General features: G+C 29.2%; 5 protein-coding genes across 5 annotated transcripts; 4 read left to right on the top strand and 1 right to left on the bottom strand.

Moving 5' to 3' along the window:
• The first annotated feature begins 1,170 nt into the window (after positions 1-1,170).
• Positions 1,171-3,443, top strand: LOC145682689 (uncharacterized). The gene is given in 3 exon segments (XM_081754077.1): positions 1,171-1,270; positions 2,474-2,854; positions 2,857-3,443. Coding segments are annotated over 3 exon segments (1,068 nt in total).
• Positions 3,444-3,516: 73 nt separating this feature from the next.
• LOC145682688 (uncharacterized) lies at positions 3,517-4,401 on the top strand. Its single transcript, XM_081754076.1, has one exon. It carries the CDS (start codon positions 3,517-3,519, stop codon positions 4,399-4,401), a length of 885 nt encoding a protein of 294 aa, XP_081610202.1.
• Positions 4,402-8,126: 3,725 nt separating this feature from the next.
• Positions 8,127-12,081, bottom strand: LOC145682687 (matrix metalloproteinase-24-like). Its single transcript, XM_081754074.1, has 2 exons — positions 10,861-12,081; positions 8,127-8,132 (listed from the first exon to the last, which is right to left on the bottom strand). Exons 1-2 carry the CDS (start codon positions 12,079-12,081, stop codon positions 8,127-8,129), a joined length of 1,227 nt encoding a protein of 408 aa, XP_081610200.1.
• A 970-nt stretch (positions 12,082-13,051) lies between these two features.
• Positions 13,052-17,527, top strand: LOC145682686 (uncharacterized). Its single transcript, XM_081754073.1, has 2 exons — positions 13,052-14,099; positions 17,517-17,527. The coding sequence occupies exons 1-2, from the start codon at positions 13,052-13,054 to the stop codon at positions 17,525-17,527; spliced, it is 1,059 nt and encodes a 352-aa protein (XP_081610199.1).
• Positions 17,528-18,134: 607 nt separating this feature from the next.
• On the top strand, positions 18,135-19,394 carry LOC145683645 (uncharacterized). Its single transcript, XM_081754985.1, has one exon. The coding sequence runs from the start codon at positions 18,135-18,137 to the stop codon at positions 19,392-19,394; it is 1,260 nt and encodes a 419-aa protein (XP_081611111.1).
• Positions 19,395-21,432: the final 2,038 nt, after the last annotated feature.

The raw sequence follows: 21,432 nt of genomic DNA, 5'->3' as shown, positions 1-21,432 counted from the left end.
TTTTGAAGTTCATCTTGTGTTTGACTTAGTAGAGTGTTATGGTCACTGAGTTGCTTGTGTATGAGTGTCAATCTAGATGTAATTTCTTGATCGAATTTATCAACACTTTCGCTGTATTTAAGTAGTGACTGATCCAAATCCTGGAGTTGATTCTGTAGTGATTCCATAGGCATAATTGTGTTGCTTTTAACGGATTGTGGATTCTTGTAGAGGTTGGGAAGCATAATGTAGATTGTTAAAAATACTAGCCAAAGAACTAGAATAGTCAAGGCGATTGACATACATATTGTGAACCATTTTTTTGGCATCGTCATTATTAGTTGCAATCTACCTAAAATGGAAGATTTTTTTGTAAATCATATAGTATATGAATACAATAATATATTTTGCAAAAATATTATTTTTAATTGTAAGTGTTATAGTAATTTGCAATCATTAAAACAATTTGAAACAACTATTTTTAGGAATAGAAATTCATATTTTTGCTGTATTATTATGTTAGGAAAAACAGGATCTTATAAAATTATACATAAATCTTTTCCCATATTATTGGGTAGTGCTATTGATGTGTCAATTCGTAAATCATTTCTTTGTGAAGAAGACAAAAAATGTTTTGGTACATTCCTTATTGATGGGGCATTGTGTTTGGTACCTAATTTTATTACCAATAACCTACGTTCTGGTCACATTTATTTGGACCGCAAATTAAACTTCATTAGCTATAAAACATCTGCATACGATCATTTGAATAATGAATTGATTAAATTAACATACACAAAAAGTGGTGGAGTTAGTATAGATGTAGTACAAAATGAGCGCAGAAGAGAAGGGAAAAAACGTAAACTTGTAGATTCAAATCGATGGGTTCAATACATTCAGCAACAGAGCCCGCATAACGAATCTCGAGCAATTGGCAATGACGCAAACATTCAGTGTCTTGAGCAGCTATATCTTGACTTTTTTGAAGCAAATATAAACCATGCACCGAAACTGGATGATTTGGCAAACAAAACAATTATTACAGCCCCGCACTTATTTCAAAAGGTCTTGTCAACTTTGTGGAATAAAATATATGAAAGTTACGTTAATCGAACAATTTCCCTACAACTTGATAAGCGCTTAATGACCGAGTTTGCAACAAAACTAAAATGTATATTTAAAACTGGTAACATGTTCTTTGCTCTTTCAAATAAATTAACAGCGAATAATATTTTGAATGAATATAAATGTGTTTATCTTACAATTGATGGTCAGAAACTTGCAATCGCAAGTAAATTATGTGGATTGGTCCGTCGTTTTATTTCGAATAAAGCAAGGAATTCAAATGCACTATACTTTCCAAAAGATGGTTTTCATTTTATTTGCCCGTTAAGTATTAAAGAAATGAAAGATGCAGGAGAGGTTCTCTGCTTGGCACAATTCACGGTAAGTTCACCTATAATTCCGAATGAGAGAGTACTAGAATATTTAGAAAAAAATTGCAAGCAAAATGAGACATTTTTACATCTATTACAAAACGTAATGCTGAAAAAATGTTGGATTGTTTGCTGGGAGGGAATCATTACCAAGTTTACAATGGAATCCAATTTAGACAACATCGCACACTTAAAAAGCAAGTTACCATTTGTAAGTGTAATGCGTTTCGAAAAGTTTATTTTAATATCATCAAAAGGTTTGATCCCTATGAAATATTCACAAGATTTAAGTTTTTTTGTAACACCGTATGAATTGGAACACTTTTGGCCAAATGCGTTTGCAAGTATGCATTTTCTAACACAATTTAACTCTTTTGCTATGCGTTTACCTCTTTCTTTAATGAAGGCACAACCAGCCAAGTTAACTGTAGCTATATCAAATTGCAAAGGTGCCTGTTTTGAAGCAAAGTGTGCATTTTTAATAAAACTTTTTTTTCACACAATCGGTTATAATTGTGCATTAATACATTCTGGTTTCAAAAATCCACATGTTGATATTCCCGGAGGAGGAAAATATCCTCTTACTGATAATAAAAGTTGCTACGAGTATTTAAAGTTGGCACACATACAAACAAAGTGCTCGAAACCAACTCCCAAAATAATTCAAACGTTGTTCTCACAACTTGATAAACATCATGTAACTTTGGAAAGTAGTTATGGGGAAACTGTGGGGTTGTCATTTCGATCAATTAGGATTGACGAAACTACCATGGAACGTTTAAAATCTCTCTACAAACAAGTTGAACAAAACATATATATCTTTTCAAATTATCCGGAAAAACAATGGACAACACCAGAAGATGTAGAATATATTGAGAATAAAGATAACATAACGACACTAACTGTAAAGTTATTCAATAAAATAATGGATTCATCAACAACATTACCACCAAATGATAAGGATATTATAACCATTAATAAAAATCGTCTTCTATTTGTTTCCAGGAAGCAAAATCTTCCTTTTTTTTCAAAGTATTGTAATCAATTTTTAAAATTAGATTTAGATTATATACATCGAAACCAAATAATTTTATGGTGTTCTTTTGGAGATTTTGGAGGTGGTACAAACGAAGATGGAATTGTATTGGACAAAACTTTCGCTAATAATGGTCCTCAGAAGTTAATATCGGTGACGCTACAAGTAAAATTTTTCAAATACAATGAAGAAAGTTTTAGACGAGAGAAACTCAATAGCCAAGATGCGTTACTGAACTATACACCAATAAATAAATGTTTACAATCAGTTATAATTTTTGGTATTCTATCGAGTAAACAAAAGCTTAAGATATCTAGATCAAAAAATGTCAAGGTACATGAAATTAGCTTACGGAGTCAATTTAATTATATAGTTAGCTATGATGATGGGAATGCGTTTAAAAAAAAATAGATAGTTTTTACAATATGGAAAACAACAAACTAACTATTCATTACCATTATTGTCGAAAATTGGATGTTGGTGTGAAAATTGCTAATATTCATGGCCAAAAGGGAATTGTGTCAAAAGTTGTAGATTTAAGCAATATTAAAGCGTGGACTCGAGATGGTCGATGTGTTCATCCTCAAATTCTATTTTCACCTTGTTCAATAATTGGTCGTACAGTATCATCTCAACTATACAATATGATATTTAACACAAATTGCGCATACACTGAGTATGGAGGTTTGGTTGCTCCTATGGCTTTTAATATTCATCATATTGAAGATACTTTAAAAGCAAAAATATGTACTCCAAAAATAGACTTAATGACTGGTGAGAACGGTTTTGTATCAAATTTGTTAACTCAAACAAGTTTTTGTTTACAACGCCAATGTAAGACAAATAATGTACATGAATTCATGAATATTATAAAAGAATGTTTAGTACTGAGTGGAGTACAACTACAATTTTTAGAATACGATTGGGAAACTTTAGAAGCTAGTGAACTAGAAGAAGAAGAAGAAGAAGAAGAAGAAGAAGAGGCTGCGTAATGTCAATAAAATTTTAATAGCCCATATAAAATATAGATTATGTTATATAAACATACAAGAATAGAGTATCATAATGCAATCTTCGTCATCGTTAGGGTTAGACTACAGTAATGCTCTATCATGTGTCTTTACCGGTATTGGTCAAACCTGTAGTAGGGACAAACATTTAGGTATAATATGTGACACTCATGCTAAACTGTATTTGAATATTGCTTTTGTAAAAGATATACTGGTATCAAATACTGGAGAGAAACGGGCATTTAAACAAGTTTTCACCGAATGCAAAGAAGTAATATTTCCATTTCCGTTTGATATTACAATAGATCAGGCATCAAAAGATCCTAAAATTTGTGTTGATAAGAATTTAATATCTTCTCAAATTACAGAATATGTAGCACTACTTAATCTTCCTGAGAAAATTGCCAGACAAGTTACAGGTGTATTGCATGGCATGCTTATGAATGGCGCTTTTTATATTGACCGTTCAATTTGCACAAATCTGTCAAATTATCATGCGTTTGTTCAAACAAACTTGAAACGGTTAGAACAATTTTGGGAAGATACCAAAATAGTAACTTTTCACACTTCTCAAGATAATCAAACAGACAATAATATTACTACTATTCAAATGAATAAACTTCCATTTTTTTACCAAATATTATTCTATCATTGTGAAATATCAACACATACAGAAAAAGGGAAAACAGAACCACCACATATGGTAATTCAACCAAACGTAATTTTAGATTTGAATCGAAAAGTATTTCGTAAAATTAATGATGATGAACCCAATCCAATATATATTTTAAAAAATTCAGCTACGTTTGCCAGTCCCATAGTTTTAGCTGGCCAGCGATTTTTTAGAGGTCAATGCAAATTATTTAATAACACTAGTATAAATTTATCTATTAATTGGGAACAAATACCTAACTTTTGTCAACCAGATCTGAAAGTGTAGCTTTTAAAATGTTAATAATTTCTAAATAATCTACACGTTCAATACATTGAGGAATACGCAGTAATATTTTTTGTTCACTGTTTATGTACTTTATTAAAGAAGAGTAATTTTCTTGTTTGGACATTTGTTTGGATTTATATATTTCTTTGTTAAGTTTCATTGTGTCTTTAAAAGAAATTTCAGACCATGGTAATTGAATATTAAACCAATCCAATAGAGTATATAACCATGATTCTAAATCGTTTTGTTTTACACGCAATCCAACATGAGCATCAATTCCCATATAGTCAAAAGTTCCAAACCAGTTATCAAAATGTTTTTTCTTATAAGTTCTATCAAAAGAATGAGCTAAACCAAAATCAGTTAAAATAAGTCTCTTTTTGTAATTAAAACCTATATTGTCAGGTTTGATATCGAAATGTCCAAAATTATATTTTACATGTATAATTTGTATTGTTTTTAGCAAACAAATGCCATACTTTATTTTATTTGTAAATGTTAATGTATCCTTTATTCGGTCCCATGAATATGGTAAATATGTCATTACAAAGAAATGAAAATTTTTAAAATTACCCACAGCATATAGTTTAGGTACATTGAAATTCTTTTGAAGTTTACGCAGATGGTCAATTTCATTGTATAAAGTTTTAGCTGGCTGTTGTTCGAATTTGGCCGCATAATAATGATAATAGTGATGGTGTCGATTTTTTTCCTCATTTGGTTTTCGTACTTTATAGACAAAACCAAAAGCCCCACGATTTAAGTATTTGCAAATTTGCCATGATGCTTTATTACTATCAGTAAAAGTAGAATATTTCTCCATTAAAATGACACTAACTTTCCAATCTCGTTAACTGCCACGTCAAGTTCGTATTCTAAAATTGATACACATATATGAGTTTTAACAAATGAAATAAATTCTTTAGCACACAATAGATCTAAATAATATATAAACAACTGTTTATTATATTTGTTATTACATTTATGGTTTAAAAGTGGTAACCGAAGATTTGAAGAATCACTAAAGGTACTCTCATTCTCATACATAACCCATTTTAGCGTATATTTATCTTTGTTTAGAATTTTTAATTTACTCAATTGTGAAAGAATATTGTTGTCTAGTAAACACCTACTTCTGGCATATAATATATAATTATCTATAATACAACTAAACATTTCTTGAGTTAAGATAGCAGCTTGCCAAGAGGAAAGAAGTGAATGCTTACACGTACAATTATAAGGTGAAAATTTATAACCATCATCCATTTAAACTATGGGTATTCTTTCAATAACTTCAAAATTAAAAAAGTGGTTTGGTCAAAGTATTATTCCCTTGGAACTTTTATCAACATATCTTAATTCTGCTGTTAATATATACATAGATGGAAACTTAATGCTATTCTCTGGTTGTATTTTTGAAAACAAAACTGATTGCAATACGTTTGTTGAACAGAAAGTTGCACAGACCGCTGCACAAGTTATCTACAATCACATAGATAAATTAAAGCAATATGACGTTATTATTCGTAAAATATTTCTTTTTACAGATGGACAACGACCAGCACTTAAATGCAGAACGAGTCAACAACGGGCACAAAAAATGCGATTTGATGTTGCCAAAGCTTTGGATCTATTATGTAAATTACTTACCAAATATGATACTAACGTGCCGCGGGTTGAATGTGTAAATTTAAAAATAGGAGAAGCTGAAAGTGAGTGTTTCTTGCATCGAAACCGACATTATAATACAATAATTTTAACAGATGATTCAGATATTTTACACATTGCGTATCAGTATAAAGCTTTAAGTTTACAAGATCATGTTTTTGTTACTAGTAGACATTTTAGTAGTATATTTAATATAGAGACTTGTCATAACTGGTTATCACCTTTAGCATTCCGGGTACTATTATTTTTACGTGGCTCGGATTTTACACAACCTATATTCACGAACACTATGACTGAAACTATTATGGAAAGTGGAAATAATAAAACTATACCTAAAGTTTCAAAATATCTTCGGTACAAAATTTCTCATATATGTCAAAGATTTTCTAACCAAGAGCGGCAAATACGTGAGCTTATTAATGTAGATAAAACGTATGGGTTTGTTGCAAAAAATTATAGTAATAGTATAAATATATCTGACAAAACAGTTGTTGGTGTTTATACGCGAGAGAGTGTTGCGAACGTTATACTTGTATTTTTACAAGTACTCATATATGTTCAACTTAATAAAAAAAATACCAAACGAATTATATGGAGTCAAGCAAACAATCGCGACGTGTATAACAAATCTGCAATAACTAACTATTTGGACCAATTAACTTGGTGTACAAATTATAGTTTGATTGGTTGTCGATATGCTGAATATTTTCACCAATTTGAATTTGATGGAAGAATTAATCCTCTCCATTTTTACTTGTATATACTTGAAACATTTGATGCAAATAATTTTCGAATTATCTATAAACCAAATGCGGTTAATTTGGATACGTTTAAAACTATTATTAATGAATACGCAATTAAATTACGGAGTGTTGTTATAAGTTAATTGTCTAATTTGATGACAAGCTTGTCGTTTTTTTATTAAATTGCGTTTTTCTTGTATTTTATGTTTGCAAATGATATGGGATTTACATTTACGGTGAAGCTTATTACATTTCTTACAAGAATTGCAAATAAAACAGTTTGATATTTTTAATATTGCATTGTTTTTTATAATTCCAATATTTTGTTCTACATATTGAAAATCATATAAAATATTGCCATAATCATTAATAACATTACTCAAAAAGTTACCAACAAGAAAGCTGTAGCATTTTGCATTTGCACAAAAATAATCGTTAAATGTGGGCTGACCGCATTCGTTGCAAAGAACTTTTGTTTTTGTTAAACATATGCATAATTTCTTTGGCATAAATACTTTTAGTGGTATTTGATATTCCAAATCATCGAGTTCTATTGGATGTATATAATGAGACTCGAATACTTTATTTAAATTGTGTTGTGGATGTGGTATTACTCGAAAACACACCTGCAAGCAATTACTTTTATACAATAAAGCATACGAAAATGCTAAAATTTTACTAGTAATTGCTAATTTGTATAACAGTTTTTCAGTAATTGGAGGTTCCAGCGTAAGAAATGGAATTACAAAATGCTTCCATTTATTGTAAATTGATAAATTGAATATAGTATCAGGAAATGCATTTAGTTGTAATGATGTCAATTTGGTATCGCTGCATATGTTGTAATCATTTTTAGAGTATACTTCTATCCAAACAGATTGTAATTTTAATGAAGAAAACATTCAAAATGAAAATTTTATTTGATAGAGTATATAGTATAATTTTTTACAACTATCTTATAGCATTAATTAGTCACGATATGAACATTTTCGAATTTATTGCCTGATTTGAAAATGTATTTTCCAGACGATGTTATGGGTATAAATGAAGAAGCGAACTGTAAGGCTACATATGATGATATTATTATAAAATTTCCAGGAAATAAAGTACTTGAACAATTCTATAAAGTTGACTATAATATGTTTAATCCCTACATAATAGATATAATTATTAAATTAGGAAAAAAAGCATCATACAATATAAAAGATTTGGTTGACTTCAATATTTTATTAAAACTTCAAATTTTTCGTACATATATGGAAGATAATGATGCTGGTAACTTACTACAAGCCGAACAAAGTTTTGATATTTATTTCAAAGCTATAACAAAAGATCGTTCAATATCATATATTACAGTTAAAAATAAAATTCTAGCTTTAATGAAATGTAAAATAACAATTCCAAACACGATTGATAGTTTTACATTTGGTACAGCACATGTGGGATTTCAGACACAATTTAAACCATCAAACATACACCAATATTCAAACCCTATCGATATACAAACAATAGTGAAGAATCAATTTTTTACTGCTGTCCAAAATGCCGATGAGGAATCTTTCACATATTTCGCAACTCCTCAAGAAATAACTTTAAAAGGGCCTATCTTAATGAATTTGGTTAAAAATATAATTCAATTACAAGCTATTCACAAAAGAGAAAGTGAAAATTTAGGTATTAAAATTACACCATTTATTTCAGTTATTGATGTTAATAATAATTAATATGCAAGATGTTTACTAAGAAATTTATAAATATTGTAATTTAAACATGTTAAAAAAACTGTTTTTTTTAGTAACTAAACTTTAAGAAAAATGCATATTTATCCTTTAGTGTTATTATGTTTACTAATCCTTGTGCTTGTATGCTATTCCATATCCAAAGATATAAATAATAATAATAATATTAATAATAATAATAATATCCAGCCATTGTCTGAATTAAGTATCGATACTTTACCTATACAAATTGAATCTCCCAAACGAAGTGATTGTAATAATACAATTACATATTGTTTTACCGAAACAGATTGTAAACTTGCATGTCTTGCTAATACTATTTACAATTGTATTAACGGAATTTGTAGAAATGAATCCATTATTACTCATACAACTGCCAAGGAGAATAATTGCGACCCAAAGAAGGGATTTTGGGCATTCTTGGTGGGAAATATCAGTTTTGGTAAATATGAGTATGTATGTAAATCTATTGATCCAGGCATAGCCATACACAGCAGTGAACCCAACAAAATGTGTTTAGGACAATCTCCTGCTTTAGAAATCAATTATGTAGAAAAATTTCCAAATAAATATGACTGTACGTGCAAAAATATGATTTGTCCTGTTCCAGCAACTCAAACTAAACGAGAACATCGAGAATGTAATAGTATATTTGCCGATTTATTTCGTGCATCATATGATGAAAAATTTTTTATATAATAAAAAAATTTCTTTAAAAAATGTAAGGTGAAAATATTTTATAGTCTATGGCTAGAAGTTTTGAAATTTTTATACAAATCCTGGTTTTGTAAAACTTATTTATAATCTGACTGAATTTTCTCTTTTCTGCTTACAAAAAATACTTAATTTAAAAATTAGTGAAAATACCTTTATTGTGTATCCAAAAATGTTGAAGAAACAAACCCGCGTAATTCTTTAATACGAAACAGCCTAAATTAAAGGTTTATTTTGTACATTGCAGAGTAACTAAAGTTATTTAGTAAGGAATAGGATAGAATATATGAAAATAACTCACGAATGGTACTTATCCACTAGGTAAATTGTATATGTATTGGATGAGTTTAGTTTTGTACCTAAAATATAACTGGATAAATAAAACTAAATCAATTTTCTCTGTGCTTTATTCTATAAGGATAATAATAATTACCGTCAATATGAATCAATTGTCGTAATATACTTTAATTTTGTGAGGGATCTTGATGATGAGGAAAATATGTTTTTGCAAACCAGAAATTGGGCCATGGGGACAATAGCGATAAAAACGTCAATATTTCAGGTACAATTGTGTGCCATGGACCGCAGTACATGCAGTATTGTATCGAAAGGTTGAGATTTCGTTCGTATGAGGATTGGTCAATATCAACAAAACAGCACCCTGGGAACTTGAATAGTGCGGGATTTTTATACAGGAAAGGGCGACCTAACCATTTACTTCTACTGTGGTGGTAACGTGAAAAAAATGGAAAAATGATAATGATAAGTCGAACACGCTCGTTGGTTTGGCGAGTGCCTTTTCGTTAAATTTAAGAAATATGATAATTTTATTAAACATATACATAGATCTAATCCTGCTGTGCAATCAGTCGCACCCCATCGGCTAAAATTGAAAAATCGTCATCAGAATTCACGGAATATGATGCTAAGCTATGCAAAGTATGCTATGTAAATGAGTTAGGAATTTTGTTTATACCCTGTAGGCATATAGCAACGTGTGTGCATTGTGCAGCAAGTGTATCAAAATGTGTAGTATGCAGAAAAAAATTCTACTGTTGTAAAAGTATTCTTTACATAAGTTTGGGAAAAGAGTTTGGTTCTACGGTGGTACAAATAACAGTAATGTAATGTTTAAAATATAAATGACTCTAAGTGTATGTAAAGTAATTCTTTGTATTCCTTTGGACTTTCTTACAATGTAGTATGCGTGGGAACTTTTGTTAACGAAGATAGAAATCTATATTGTAATTATATATATTAATCATGTATTATTATTTATTTACATCAGCTAAAAGTAACTCTGATATAGTTGATCTAATTTGCATTTAGCCCAAGATGAAAATAATGATACAGTATGTTGAAACGGTAAAAATTTTATACAAACTAAATTTATTATTAATTGATCCCATATTTTTTATATTTAAATCTTCGTATGGTAATAAACCTCTTCTTTTATTATTTGCAACAAACATGCCACATCCTACCAAAAATGGTAATTTATTATTATTATTATTATTATTATTATTATTATTATTATTATTATTATTATTATTATGAAATGCCCAAAAATATTTCCCATTCATTAAATAAATTACCCCATTACTCCATTCTAGTGCTGTGGTTAGAGAAGTTACAGTAACACCTTTCCATTGAGAGCTAATTAGTTTAGGATAGTTTGGATCAACAGTATTTCTGTCTTCGTTAAATTTCCAATACAATTCTCCACTAAAAAAATATGTTGTTCTATCAATATTTGATGTCATGGCTGCATCTATTTTTTTAAGGGTTGTTGGTAACCCTAAATTAGATAAATTTTTGGGATAATTCTCTTCTGCAACATTAGCGTTAAACAACCAATATTGTCGTCCTATAAATATTACAATTTTGTTGTCAAATCGTTCATAAATTGCATCGATGTGTGTTAAATTTCTGGGTAAACCATACCAAAATCTATAAATATTATAATAGGAATCATTAGAAAATGGATAATGTGAGTGTCTCCAAAAATATGTACCAATAAACACAAACAATTCTCCTCTAATTAAAGAAATGGCATTATAATCAGGACTACACATATTAGGTTTAGTATTTTCGGTATTGAATTTACGACGGTTCTTACATTCACACTTTGGTGGTTTTGTAGTTGTCGGAGTAAGCGAGGGATATTTTGGAATTATACCCCATTCCTTCTTACGTCTAGTATTATATATTTGTTGAATTGCAAAAATGTCATCCTTAGTTAATACGAAATTAGATTTATAGAAATAAAACGCATGCATAACTGAATTGTTAACAGCAGAATGTGCCAAACCCAAAGAATGTCCAAATTCATGAACAGCAGTCTGATATAAATCGGTTTTTATAATATTATTATGTTTAGCGTTTAATAAAGTCCAATCTTCATCATCGTCAAAATGTACGTCACCTCCAATACCTGTTCCAGGATAAAAGGCATGTGCTAAAATTCCACCTGGGCCATCAAAGCTAAAATGGTCACCATGGTTTCGAGAATAAAAGCCTATTAAAATATCTGATTCATCACTGTTCGTATAAACAAAATGAAGTTCAGTAACTTGAGCCCAAACATTTAATGCTCGATACAATACATTTCTTACAGCTTGATAATTTAATTTGGTTGAATTTTTCTTAATACTCCATGTTATTGTAGACTTTTGCCACTTATAACCACTAAGTGTGTACTGTTGTGGTCCATCTATAGCAGCCCCTATTCCAGGAACCCCACAACGTTTACTAACAACACTACCACTCACACACGCAAAGTATAGCCAAAAATAAAATATTATACTTAAAGACATTGCTATGATATGGTTCAGTAATTTCAATGATAGCAGGGTTAGTTCTTGCAACGCTATAAGAAACTATTTTTAAGCACCAAACTATTACAAAACTTAATTTCTCGTATTGTTTGAATGTAATGTTATTTAAACTGCTTTAACTAGAACATGTGAATTTAAAATTCGTGAAATTAATGAAACCAAAACATTCCATAAATAATGTCATTGTTCACTCTCCAATTTTAGAATCTGCCGATGTTGTCTGATTTGCATTATGTATCAAAATGTCAATAATTTTTAATTTTTATTTCTCTCCTCGCATATTATTTATTCGCTTAGGTAATATAATAGCATATACAAATAACGCAATTACCTAAACAATGTTAAAAATAGATTATGATAGTAATTTTGATGAATGTGTTAAGTTAAGCTTCTTAAAATCAGCAAAAAGAGAAACGCCATCATGTTTTGATATTATAAATGAAATACTTGTAGTAACCCCACCTCAACCAAAATCTACAAAAATTGACAAGAAATTAGAACAATTTGTTGTATCAATATTTGAAATTCAAATATCATCAGATTTTTTAAGAGAATTAAAACAAAAAATGCATAATTTATTACCATTAATTATATTTAATGTATATCGTTTAGAAGTGTATGCATTTATTTTGAATTTAAAATCTATTAGCGAGAGTGCAGAATACATAATATATCATGCTCTCTTACGTACTTCTAAGAATTGCAATTTGAATTCACCAATAGAAACAACAACGTTTTTAAAGTTCGTACATTCACAGTTGCAGTGGCATGATATTTTATTATTTATACGACAAACAGATTTTCATTATATTGTAATTAATAAACAAACAAGTGAAAAGCGAATTTATAAAAGGAAGGAGAATACTTGTAAGGGTATTATTATGTTTTCATACAATTGTGGGAATATTACATTGGAAGGTCAGTTGGATATGTATAATAATTGGTCACAATGAGTTACACTTCTCTTGATATGAAGAATGCAATTTCATATGCAAATGAACGATTAAAATTATTACATTTAAAATATTTATATGAACATTATCCTCATATAGCATCACATTTTACATATAGTATTCGAAGAGCGAATCCTGATAATGATTATTATTATCCAAAAACCTTTGCATCAAAAGCCATAAAAGTATGGGTTTTAGTTAATGAAAAAGTATGCTCTAAAATATCTTGCAATTCACTTAAACGAGATGGTCCATGCACTCGTGAAGAGTCAGCTTCCTTTTTTCGAATTGGTGATGCTGACTACTTTGAAGTTCAGTGTAATCCTGCATGCTATAATTTATTACATACTGATAAAATTCAAATGGCTAGAACAATATGGGCATCACACAAAAATCAATGTATGACCGTTCCACACAATTTAGTTTGGGCTGAACATCCATTTTATCGATCCACTGAACGTTATGCCAAACGTATAAATGACTTACCAACTGGCTTTAATCGTGGTCCCATAAACCCTAATTCTTCTACTGGAATAACATATGAATATAACAAATCGTATTGTGAGTCATTTTTTGACAAGTGGGATGATGACAAGAAAGAATGTTTTACACCATGGTATGAAAAAGGTTTGAATGCAGTGGTTGGACAATCAATAGTTCAATTGTTTAAAACCGGAATTTCAATAATTGAAAATGGTTCTTATTTACCAAATTTAAACCTACCCGATCCTCCTGAAATATCATCCGAATATATAGTCGACTATTGGTTGAAAGATATTGATAGTACATTTATTTTACCAGACATAAATATTGAATTGCATGAAGGTACCAAAAAATTTGAATGTAATATGTTTGAAGGTGTTGAACAAATAATTGCAATACAAAACAATTTTAACTCATTACTTTCACCTCACATTAATTCAAAGGAGGAAAACGATGATGGCGGTGATAATGAACCAGAAACAAATGCTGCCAATAAATTAAAGGAAATAGTTGAAAGATTAATTACGTCTCTCACAACAGTGGAATTTTGGCAAGATTTAGGTATATCTATATCGTCTGATGGAGTACTTTCTCAAATGAAGCTATGTTTTGTAAAATTATCAGATAAAATAATTTCCAAACTCATTACAACATTAACAAATATAAGCAGCCCACAAATGTTCTCGAAAATGTTTCAGAAAAGTGTAGTAGCTCTCTTAGCAGTGACTGTAGCAAAAACTAGTATAAAAATTTTCGGAAGTACATTAATAAAATTATGTTCATTTTTAGCAAGTACAACAACGGTAATTGGTGCTATTTTATTGATAACTCAAATATTTGACATTATAATATCAATCTGGGATCCCCTTGGATTCAGTAATAAATATTCAAAAGATATTTTATCACAGTTGGTTTTAAACTCAGAATACGCACTACGAAATAAATTGGGTAGTAATGATTTATCTATAAATTTTGACCAACTTACCAAATTGTTAATAAATGACAGTGACTACATTAGTTTGAGTATTTACACTTTAGCTTACATACAGGACTACCTGAATTCATTAGAAGTAAACTCAAATGGCACACGGATAGAAAAGGGTGTAGTTATAGATGTAAAAAACAGTATAAAAGATATTAACATTGATAAACTTATATTGTCAACTAAAATATATACAAAGGGTGATTTTCATAATTATGAACTTACGCATATTCAAAGATTACATTATCTAAAAAAATGTAAAACTTACATTTATATTGCATTTATTTTTGGTAGTATTTGTTGCACAATACACCTATATTTTCTATCATTCATGTTCTTTTTTATTGGAATACTAATTATTTTCAGCATGTATTTAAACATTAATATAGTTAATGTAGGTGAAATACTGTTTAAGGACAAAATATTAAAATTAGCAAAGAAAAGCTCAACTGGAAAACCATACCTAGACATTCCAGAAATTTAAAAAGGTTATTGCCATACCGATTATTACTGCTCATTTTTAATGTTATTTATTCTAACTATATATATTAGGAAATAGGATATATACATATATAATAGAAAACACAATTTATTGAATGAGTATATTTTTTGCTAATGCACTATTTGTATTTGGTTCGGTGAATATTAGTGAGTTAATTAATAAAATTAACGTACAAACAAATAATGCAAATACACAAATTATCGAACCAAATACTAGAATAGCAGTTTTACCAAATATATTTTCCAAAAATTGCAAATATTTTGTATCATGTGTTGCGATAACATTTTCTTTCATTTCTTTTTATAAAGAAATAATAGTTCTTTCGGTTATTTTACAACTATATTTTTCTTCAAATTCTTCCTCAGTAAAAATTCTTAAATTTATTGACTTGTTTACCAAATTATGAAAATCATATATTGCTGTTATGCTGTCCTTTGTTTTTTTGATGGGGAGTACTAATGTCTGAAACGGATTGTTTTTAATGAAATGATATCGACAAAAGCCGCATGGAATAACTGAATAAAAATTTAGCATACAATACATAAACTCTTCAATTAATATTGGGTTATCATATACACAAAATGATAACGTATGCAAAAAGGACCAATATCTATTACCCCACACATTTTTATAGTAGTCGTTTGATGTTAATTCTATGAATGGGATTTTCATTGCATTACATATTTCCTGGCAATTGTAATTTTTAAATATGTCAAATGATAGAGAATCTTGAATTTTGTCATTTATTGTTAGTGAAGAACGAACAAGTTTTAGTAAATAATAGCGATATATAGTTTCATTACGAAAATCCTTATTATTTAGTAAAAGTTCAAGAGGGTCAATAGTTGGTTTAAGTGCTGGGAAAAAATATGATATTATATAGGGTAATTGAGCCTTTAAGTCTGATCGCTTTTCATCAATATGGAATTTGTATGAATATTGTTTAAAGTATGTGTTATTGCTTTCAGTAGTCATGTTTATTCAAAATAATGTGGCAGCGATGTTGGTATATCTAACGTTTCTAAAGTGGAAGTAAAATTCACACTAGGCTTGACTTTTATTTGATCAATAATTGTTCTGATAGCAATACCATCCGTGATCGGAATGGAAGTCACGTATTGTATACAACCACTTAATTCCAATATGTTTCTTATATTTAGAACTGTTAAAAAATGCGGTAATATTTGAATATCGGTTAAAATGTTTCCACTCATAGTTACATTACTAAAAATTAAATACACTATATATTTGTCAAACTTTACATTTTCTATATTTGGTAAATATTTTGACTTGATTATATCACTATGATTTCTATCCCAATCAAGGACATTTACGTTAATTAAACGAGATTTACAGTCTAATATATTCAAGTGCGTTGCATCCTTGTTAGTGTAAAATAATCGCCAAACATAGTTATTTAATTTACAAAAATGGTAACAAGTAAATGCAAATTGTATAATATGATTAGTATTCAAATTTTTAACCTCCCCAAATTTAATTGCAAATTGATAATTAATTGCTGCTGGAATTTCGCTGTACACAATTACATCTGGAGGTTTAATTATTTTGTATAAACGGTTACTTTCCAATATGGGAAGATAACCTTTTGCACTACCTACAGGAACACGATTAGTCATGTCATATATTATCCCCTCAATATTAAAATACTTACGAGTCGTTTTGGGTTGATTAAGGAAAAAATTCCAATAAAAAGTTTGCAAGTATGTGCTATATGATGCCAAAACAGTGTCACAGAGAGCATATTTCCGTAATATTTCTTTGTCTACATTCATACATTCAATTTCATCATTCTCATGGTTAATTATGGCAATTTGTTTTTCATATTTTATTTCCTTATCGTAAAGTTGTTGTTTTTCGTTGTTATTCGAGGTAGGCAGAGGATGTGTAAAATACTGAATGTCACTTTCACATGATTTTTTAAAGAGTTTGTTATTTTTACAATACTTACCACCAATGGGATATCTGAAAAATTGTGTCGCAAAATACGTATCGAAAATTGTAACACAATTAGGGTCTTTACAAGTAATTTGTGTATATCCCTTTCCTAAATACACCCCGTCGGTACAATTCTGTATGTGTGGTTCTTCATTTTTGCATATTTTGTATGAGTTTTCGTTAATATAATACGTATATCCATCAGGTTTTTTCCAGCATTCGCGTTCAGGAACACACCCAACTAAAGTGGGATAAAAAATGTGAAATTCTGGACATTGCTTTAGTATACTTATACCATTTTGGCATACATAATATTGACTTTCAGTTAGATTTGGGGCATTGGGGATATTATCTGTATGAATAAAATAATTGGGTTTTTCAATACAAATGTCATATAAGACACATGGATCACTATGGTCTTGTGTTTCTATTTGATTAAACATATAATTTTCTTTACATGTAGCCAATTCATAATCATGCCCATTCTGACAAATTGCATAGATTCGATCATGAAATTTTTTATATCCTTCTTTATCAGTGGACTTTTGAAAATGATATTGTGTTAATCCTTTTATTTTACCCCAATCATTATTACATATGTGTTTTCGTTGGCAAGTGTTATTTTCGCTATGCCAATACCATTCTTTTGGACACCTAAATATGGTGTCTATTCCACTAATTCTAAATCCAGATTGATCTGTATTAAATGAGATAACACCATGATTTTTATTATCTAAATTATATTTTCTACCATCAATAAGTACGGGGTTTTCCTCAATTACGGAGTAAAACGGTATTATTTTATTGCCTTCATCCAGATTAACATAAATATTCTCATAGGTATTATTTGACAATTTTCTATAAGTGAATGCTTTAGGTACTTCATTATTTTCTAGAACATATTGTGTGATAAGCGATGTAATTGGTAATTTTTTTGATGGTTTATTTAGAAAATAATAGACTAAAACAATTATAATTAAAATGCAAGTGAAAGTCATATGTAACAGAAATTTATTACATTTCATAAGCATAACAACACAAATACCAACAATAGTAGTAATTATTAAATAAATAAAATGATTCCTGTTATACTTATATTTACATTATTTATATATATTTTCTATAAATTAGTTATACAACCACAATTAAAAAAATAATGCACTGGCTAAGTTCAATTAGAAATGCGACAAAAACATTTTCCTCCAAGATTGAACTTACAGATTCAATTAAAAATTTGAGGACTGCTAAAACTAATATTGCATCTATTGACAATACATTTTCAACTTTATCTTTTAAATCTGTAGATAATCAAATAACAGTGAACGGGAAACCTATTCGAAGCTTGGAAGAAGATTTGAGATTAGGTCGCATACAAAAGGTGTTCAAAACACTTAATATACCTACAACAATAAGCAATAGTGATGCTTTGAAAATTAAGACATTACTAAAAACCAAAGTTCCAGATATCTATATACAAGAATTAGTAGATCAAGTTACAGAGCTTAAAAAGGTACATCAAGACTTATGTGTTGGTGCTAAAATAAATGGTGAAGCACTAAAAGACAGCCTGAGTGAAGCCAGTCAGGCAAAAGTGTTATCCATATGGAGCAAATTAACAACAAGTCTAAAAATTGGAGCGACAATTACCGGTATAGTCGGTACTCTTGTTATTGGTATCAACATTTGGGAAAGTTTAAATGAAGCTCTTAAAGAAAGAAACGGATGTTTTCTAATAAAATTAGATGGATATAATAATAAAGTTACAAGCTGTAAATTATCCTGGAGATCTTGTAAGAATCCTTCAGGATTACCATGTAGTAATAATTTAACTGCAAATGAAATATTAAGTTATAACATATATATACTTCTTCAATATGCTTTGTTACCTGGAAATAATAATGCGAAAACTTTATTGGAAAAAATTAAAGAGGAACTTAATTTAAATATTAACAATGAAGATGTAAACAACGTTTTACAAAACGTAGATAACGTAAATAAATTAGTTAACTTTTTCAAAAGGCATAGTCAATATAATAGTCTAGTTCTGAATCCTTGCCGATTTACTCAATCTGAATTATTAGAATGTATATCTTGCAACCCTGCTGCAGATACAAACTCAATTCATTATGTTGATACAAGTACATTACCAATAAATTATACAATCAAATGCATTACAAATTCAACATTACTGGAAGCATTAGTAGACTACTCATCATCTTTAGGTTCCAATATATTTAATAATGCTAAAACCACTCTTAGTAGTGGATCAATCTTTAATATAAAACAATTTGTTCAAATTGGGTTTACTATTATTATTCTGCTCTTTTCTATTTATATTTGTTGGAAACTGAAATTATTTCGAAAGCCACGATACGGTAGTTTACCTACAAAGAATGTTGTTTATCCATTCGTTTAAAAATATTGTACTATACTATTTCCACTTCCTCGTCTTCCTCTTCTTCCGATGCTGATAGTATATCTTGGCTACTATTACTACTACTATCACTTTTATTGGTATCAGTGTCCTGTAACAGTAAATTGGTCTGTTTCTTTATATTTACTGTTTTAAAAGTAAATTTTCCTATATTATCTTTCGAGTTGTAAACATAAGTATCATCAATATATTTATTCAGACTTTCATTTGGTTTTTCATCAAACAATTGCCATGCAAATATCATATTATCCATAGTATCTATTTTATATTTTTCTTTATGTAAATAATCAAAATTGTAATACAAAGAATACGCGTAGTAATGATATGCTGCATGTTCAGCAATAATGTATAATTTTAATAATTTTTCCGACAACTCGGGACATATTTCCAAAGCGTTCATCGTTTGGTTTTCTAAACTCGGTATCGCATTCATAACAAACGCTTTCGGAATAATATACTCCTGTACTTGTTGTTGACTTTCTGTTACGGAGAAATAATGTTTCTTAATAAAAAAATTACATAACTTAGATACGCTTAATATATGAACTAATTCTTCACTTTGATTACTTTTTTTATAAATAGTAATAGGTTCAATAATATCATTATATACACGCTTGAAAGCAATTCTAGTTTTATTAATTAGATGACAATACATATTTAGAAGAGCAAATTCATATAAATCACTCCAACAGTGCCATGTTTCTTTTAATTTTTGAAACTGGTCTTTTGTGAGACAACAAGAAACTATTTCAACAATTTTGGAAATAAAAACGCATTGATTATAATCATCATTTGCATTGCTTTTTATTTTAGGCATTTTTTGTATTATTTTTCTTTCCCAATACCAAAAACTGAACTACTTTGATAATAAACAAAGCACTGAAATTAATTTAGTTCAGTTCTATTAAATTTCCGTGGCTGTTGTTTTATTTGTTGGAATTAGTTGGTCTATGTTTTCATAAAACGGATCTACATTTCCAAATTCATCTTTGGTTAAAACTGTTGTATTTGATGGATTTGATTGGTCTATATTTTCATAAAATGGATCTAAATTTTCAAATTCCTCATTGCTAAAATCAAATTGATATCTAGACTCATTTTTTGGTTTCACATATCCATCTGATGCAATATCGCTACTACTCCCCACTCTAAATGGCTTCGGTATATTATATATATGACGTGAATGTAACTTTCTGACACAATTTTCGTGCTGATTTCTAAGACATAATAGTAAAATATGAAACAAAGTAACCGATATGAAAAAAGAACCTATAAGCAATACATATTTGCTAATGGTTGGGGAAATAAGACCACAATCCAAAGATTCTATTCGTTTTAACCACTCTTCTCTTCTTCGTGGTTTATTGCAATTAAATTCTTTCAATAAGGTAAATTTATACTGATACCACCTTTTAAATAATTTGCAATTTACATTATGCGTGTACTGTACCGTGGTAATATTTAATACCTTTAAATACTGTAGCGGGTGTATAGATTGTAATATATCAGTAGGCGAGTAAATAAAGTTGTTTTCCAAATTTATTTCAATTAGTTTGGGGAGTTTTGCAAATGTTACGTTAAACAAACTGTGAATACCACAATTGTCTAAATATAGTTTTCGTACACTTCCACTCTCGAATAAAGGCTCATATGGGTTTATTGACAATAGTGTATTATGCCCTAAATTTACTTCTTCCAATGCAATATTTCCGCTAAAGTTAACTTCATTTATGCGATATAGAAAGTTCCAGGACAAATCTAGTATTCTTAAATGCGGAAGAAATGTAAACACATTATTAGGTACAATGCTTTTTAATGAAGCATTAGTTATGGCTAAAACGTGCAGCAAAGAAAAATTCAACAACTGTTTAATAAATGCATCATCAAGAACAACTTTTGAAAATTTTAATTTTCTAACTGTATTTGAAATCTTTGGCACGCTAGAAATCTTATCAGGAATAAATATACAACTATAATGTGTGGTGTCATTATACAAATTGAAAGTGCAATTAACACTTGC

This window comes from Thermobia domestica, chromosome 4 (assembly GCF_964235325.1).
Source record: "Thermobia domestica chromosome 4, izTheDome1.hap1.1, whole genome shotgun sequence".
NCBI classification, from domain to species: Eukaryota; Metazoa; Arthropoda; class Insecta; order Zygentoma; family Lepismatidae; genus Thermobia; species Thermobia domestica.
The sequence above is the reverse complement of the archived record's forward strand: the minus strand, read 5'-3'. Positions and strand labels throughout refer to the sequence as shown.

Excerpts from the sequence above, each read along its gene's own strand:
- LOC145683645 (XM_081754985.1), top strand. The coding sequence starts at position 18,135 with ATGCACTGGCTAAGTTCAATTAGAAATGCGACAAAAACATTTTCCTCC.
- LOC145682688 (XM_081754076.1), top strand. The coding sequence starts at position 3,517 with ATGCAATCTTCGTCATCGTTAGGGTTAGACTACAGTAATGCTCTATCA.
- LOC145682686 (XM_081754073.1), top strand. The coding sequence starts at position 13,052 with ATGAGTTACACTTCTCTTGATATGAAGAATGCAATTTCATATGCAAAT.
- LOC145682687 (XM_081754074.1), bottom strand. The coding sequence starts at position 12,081 with ATGTCTTTAAGTATAATATTTTATTTTTGGCTATACTTTGCGTGTGTG.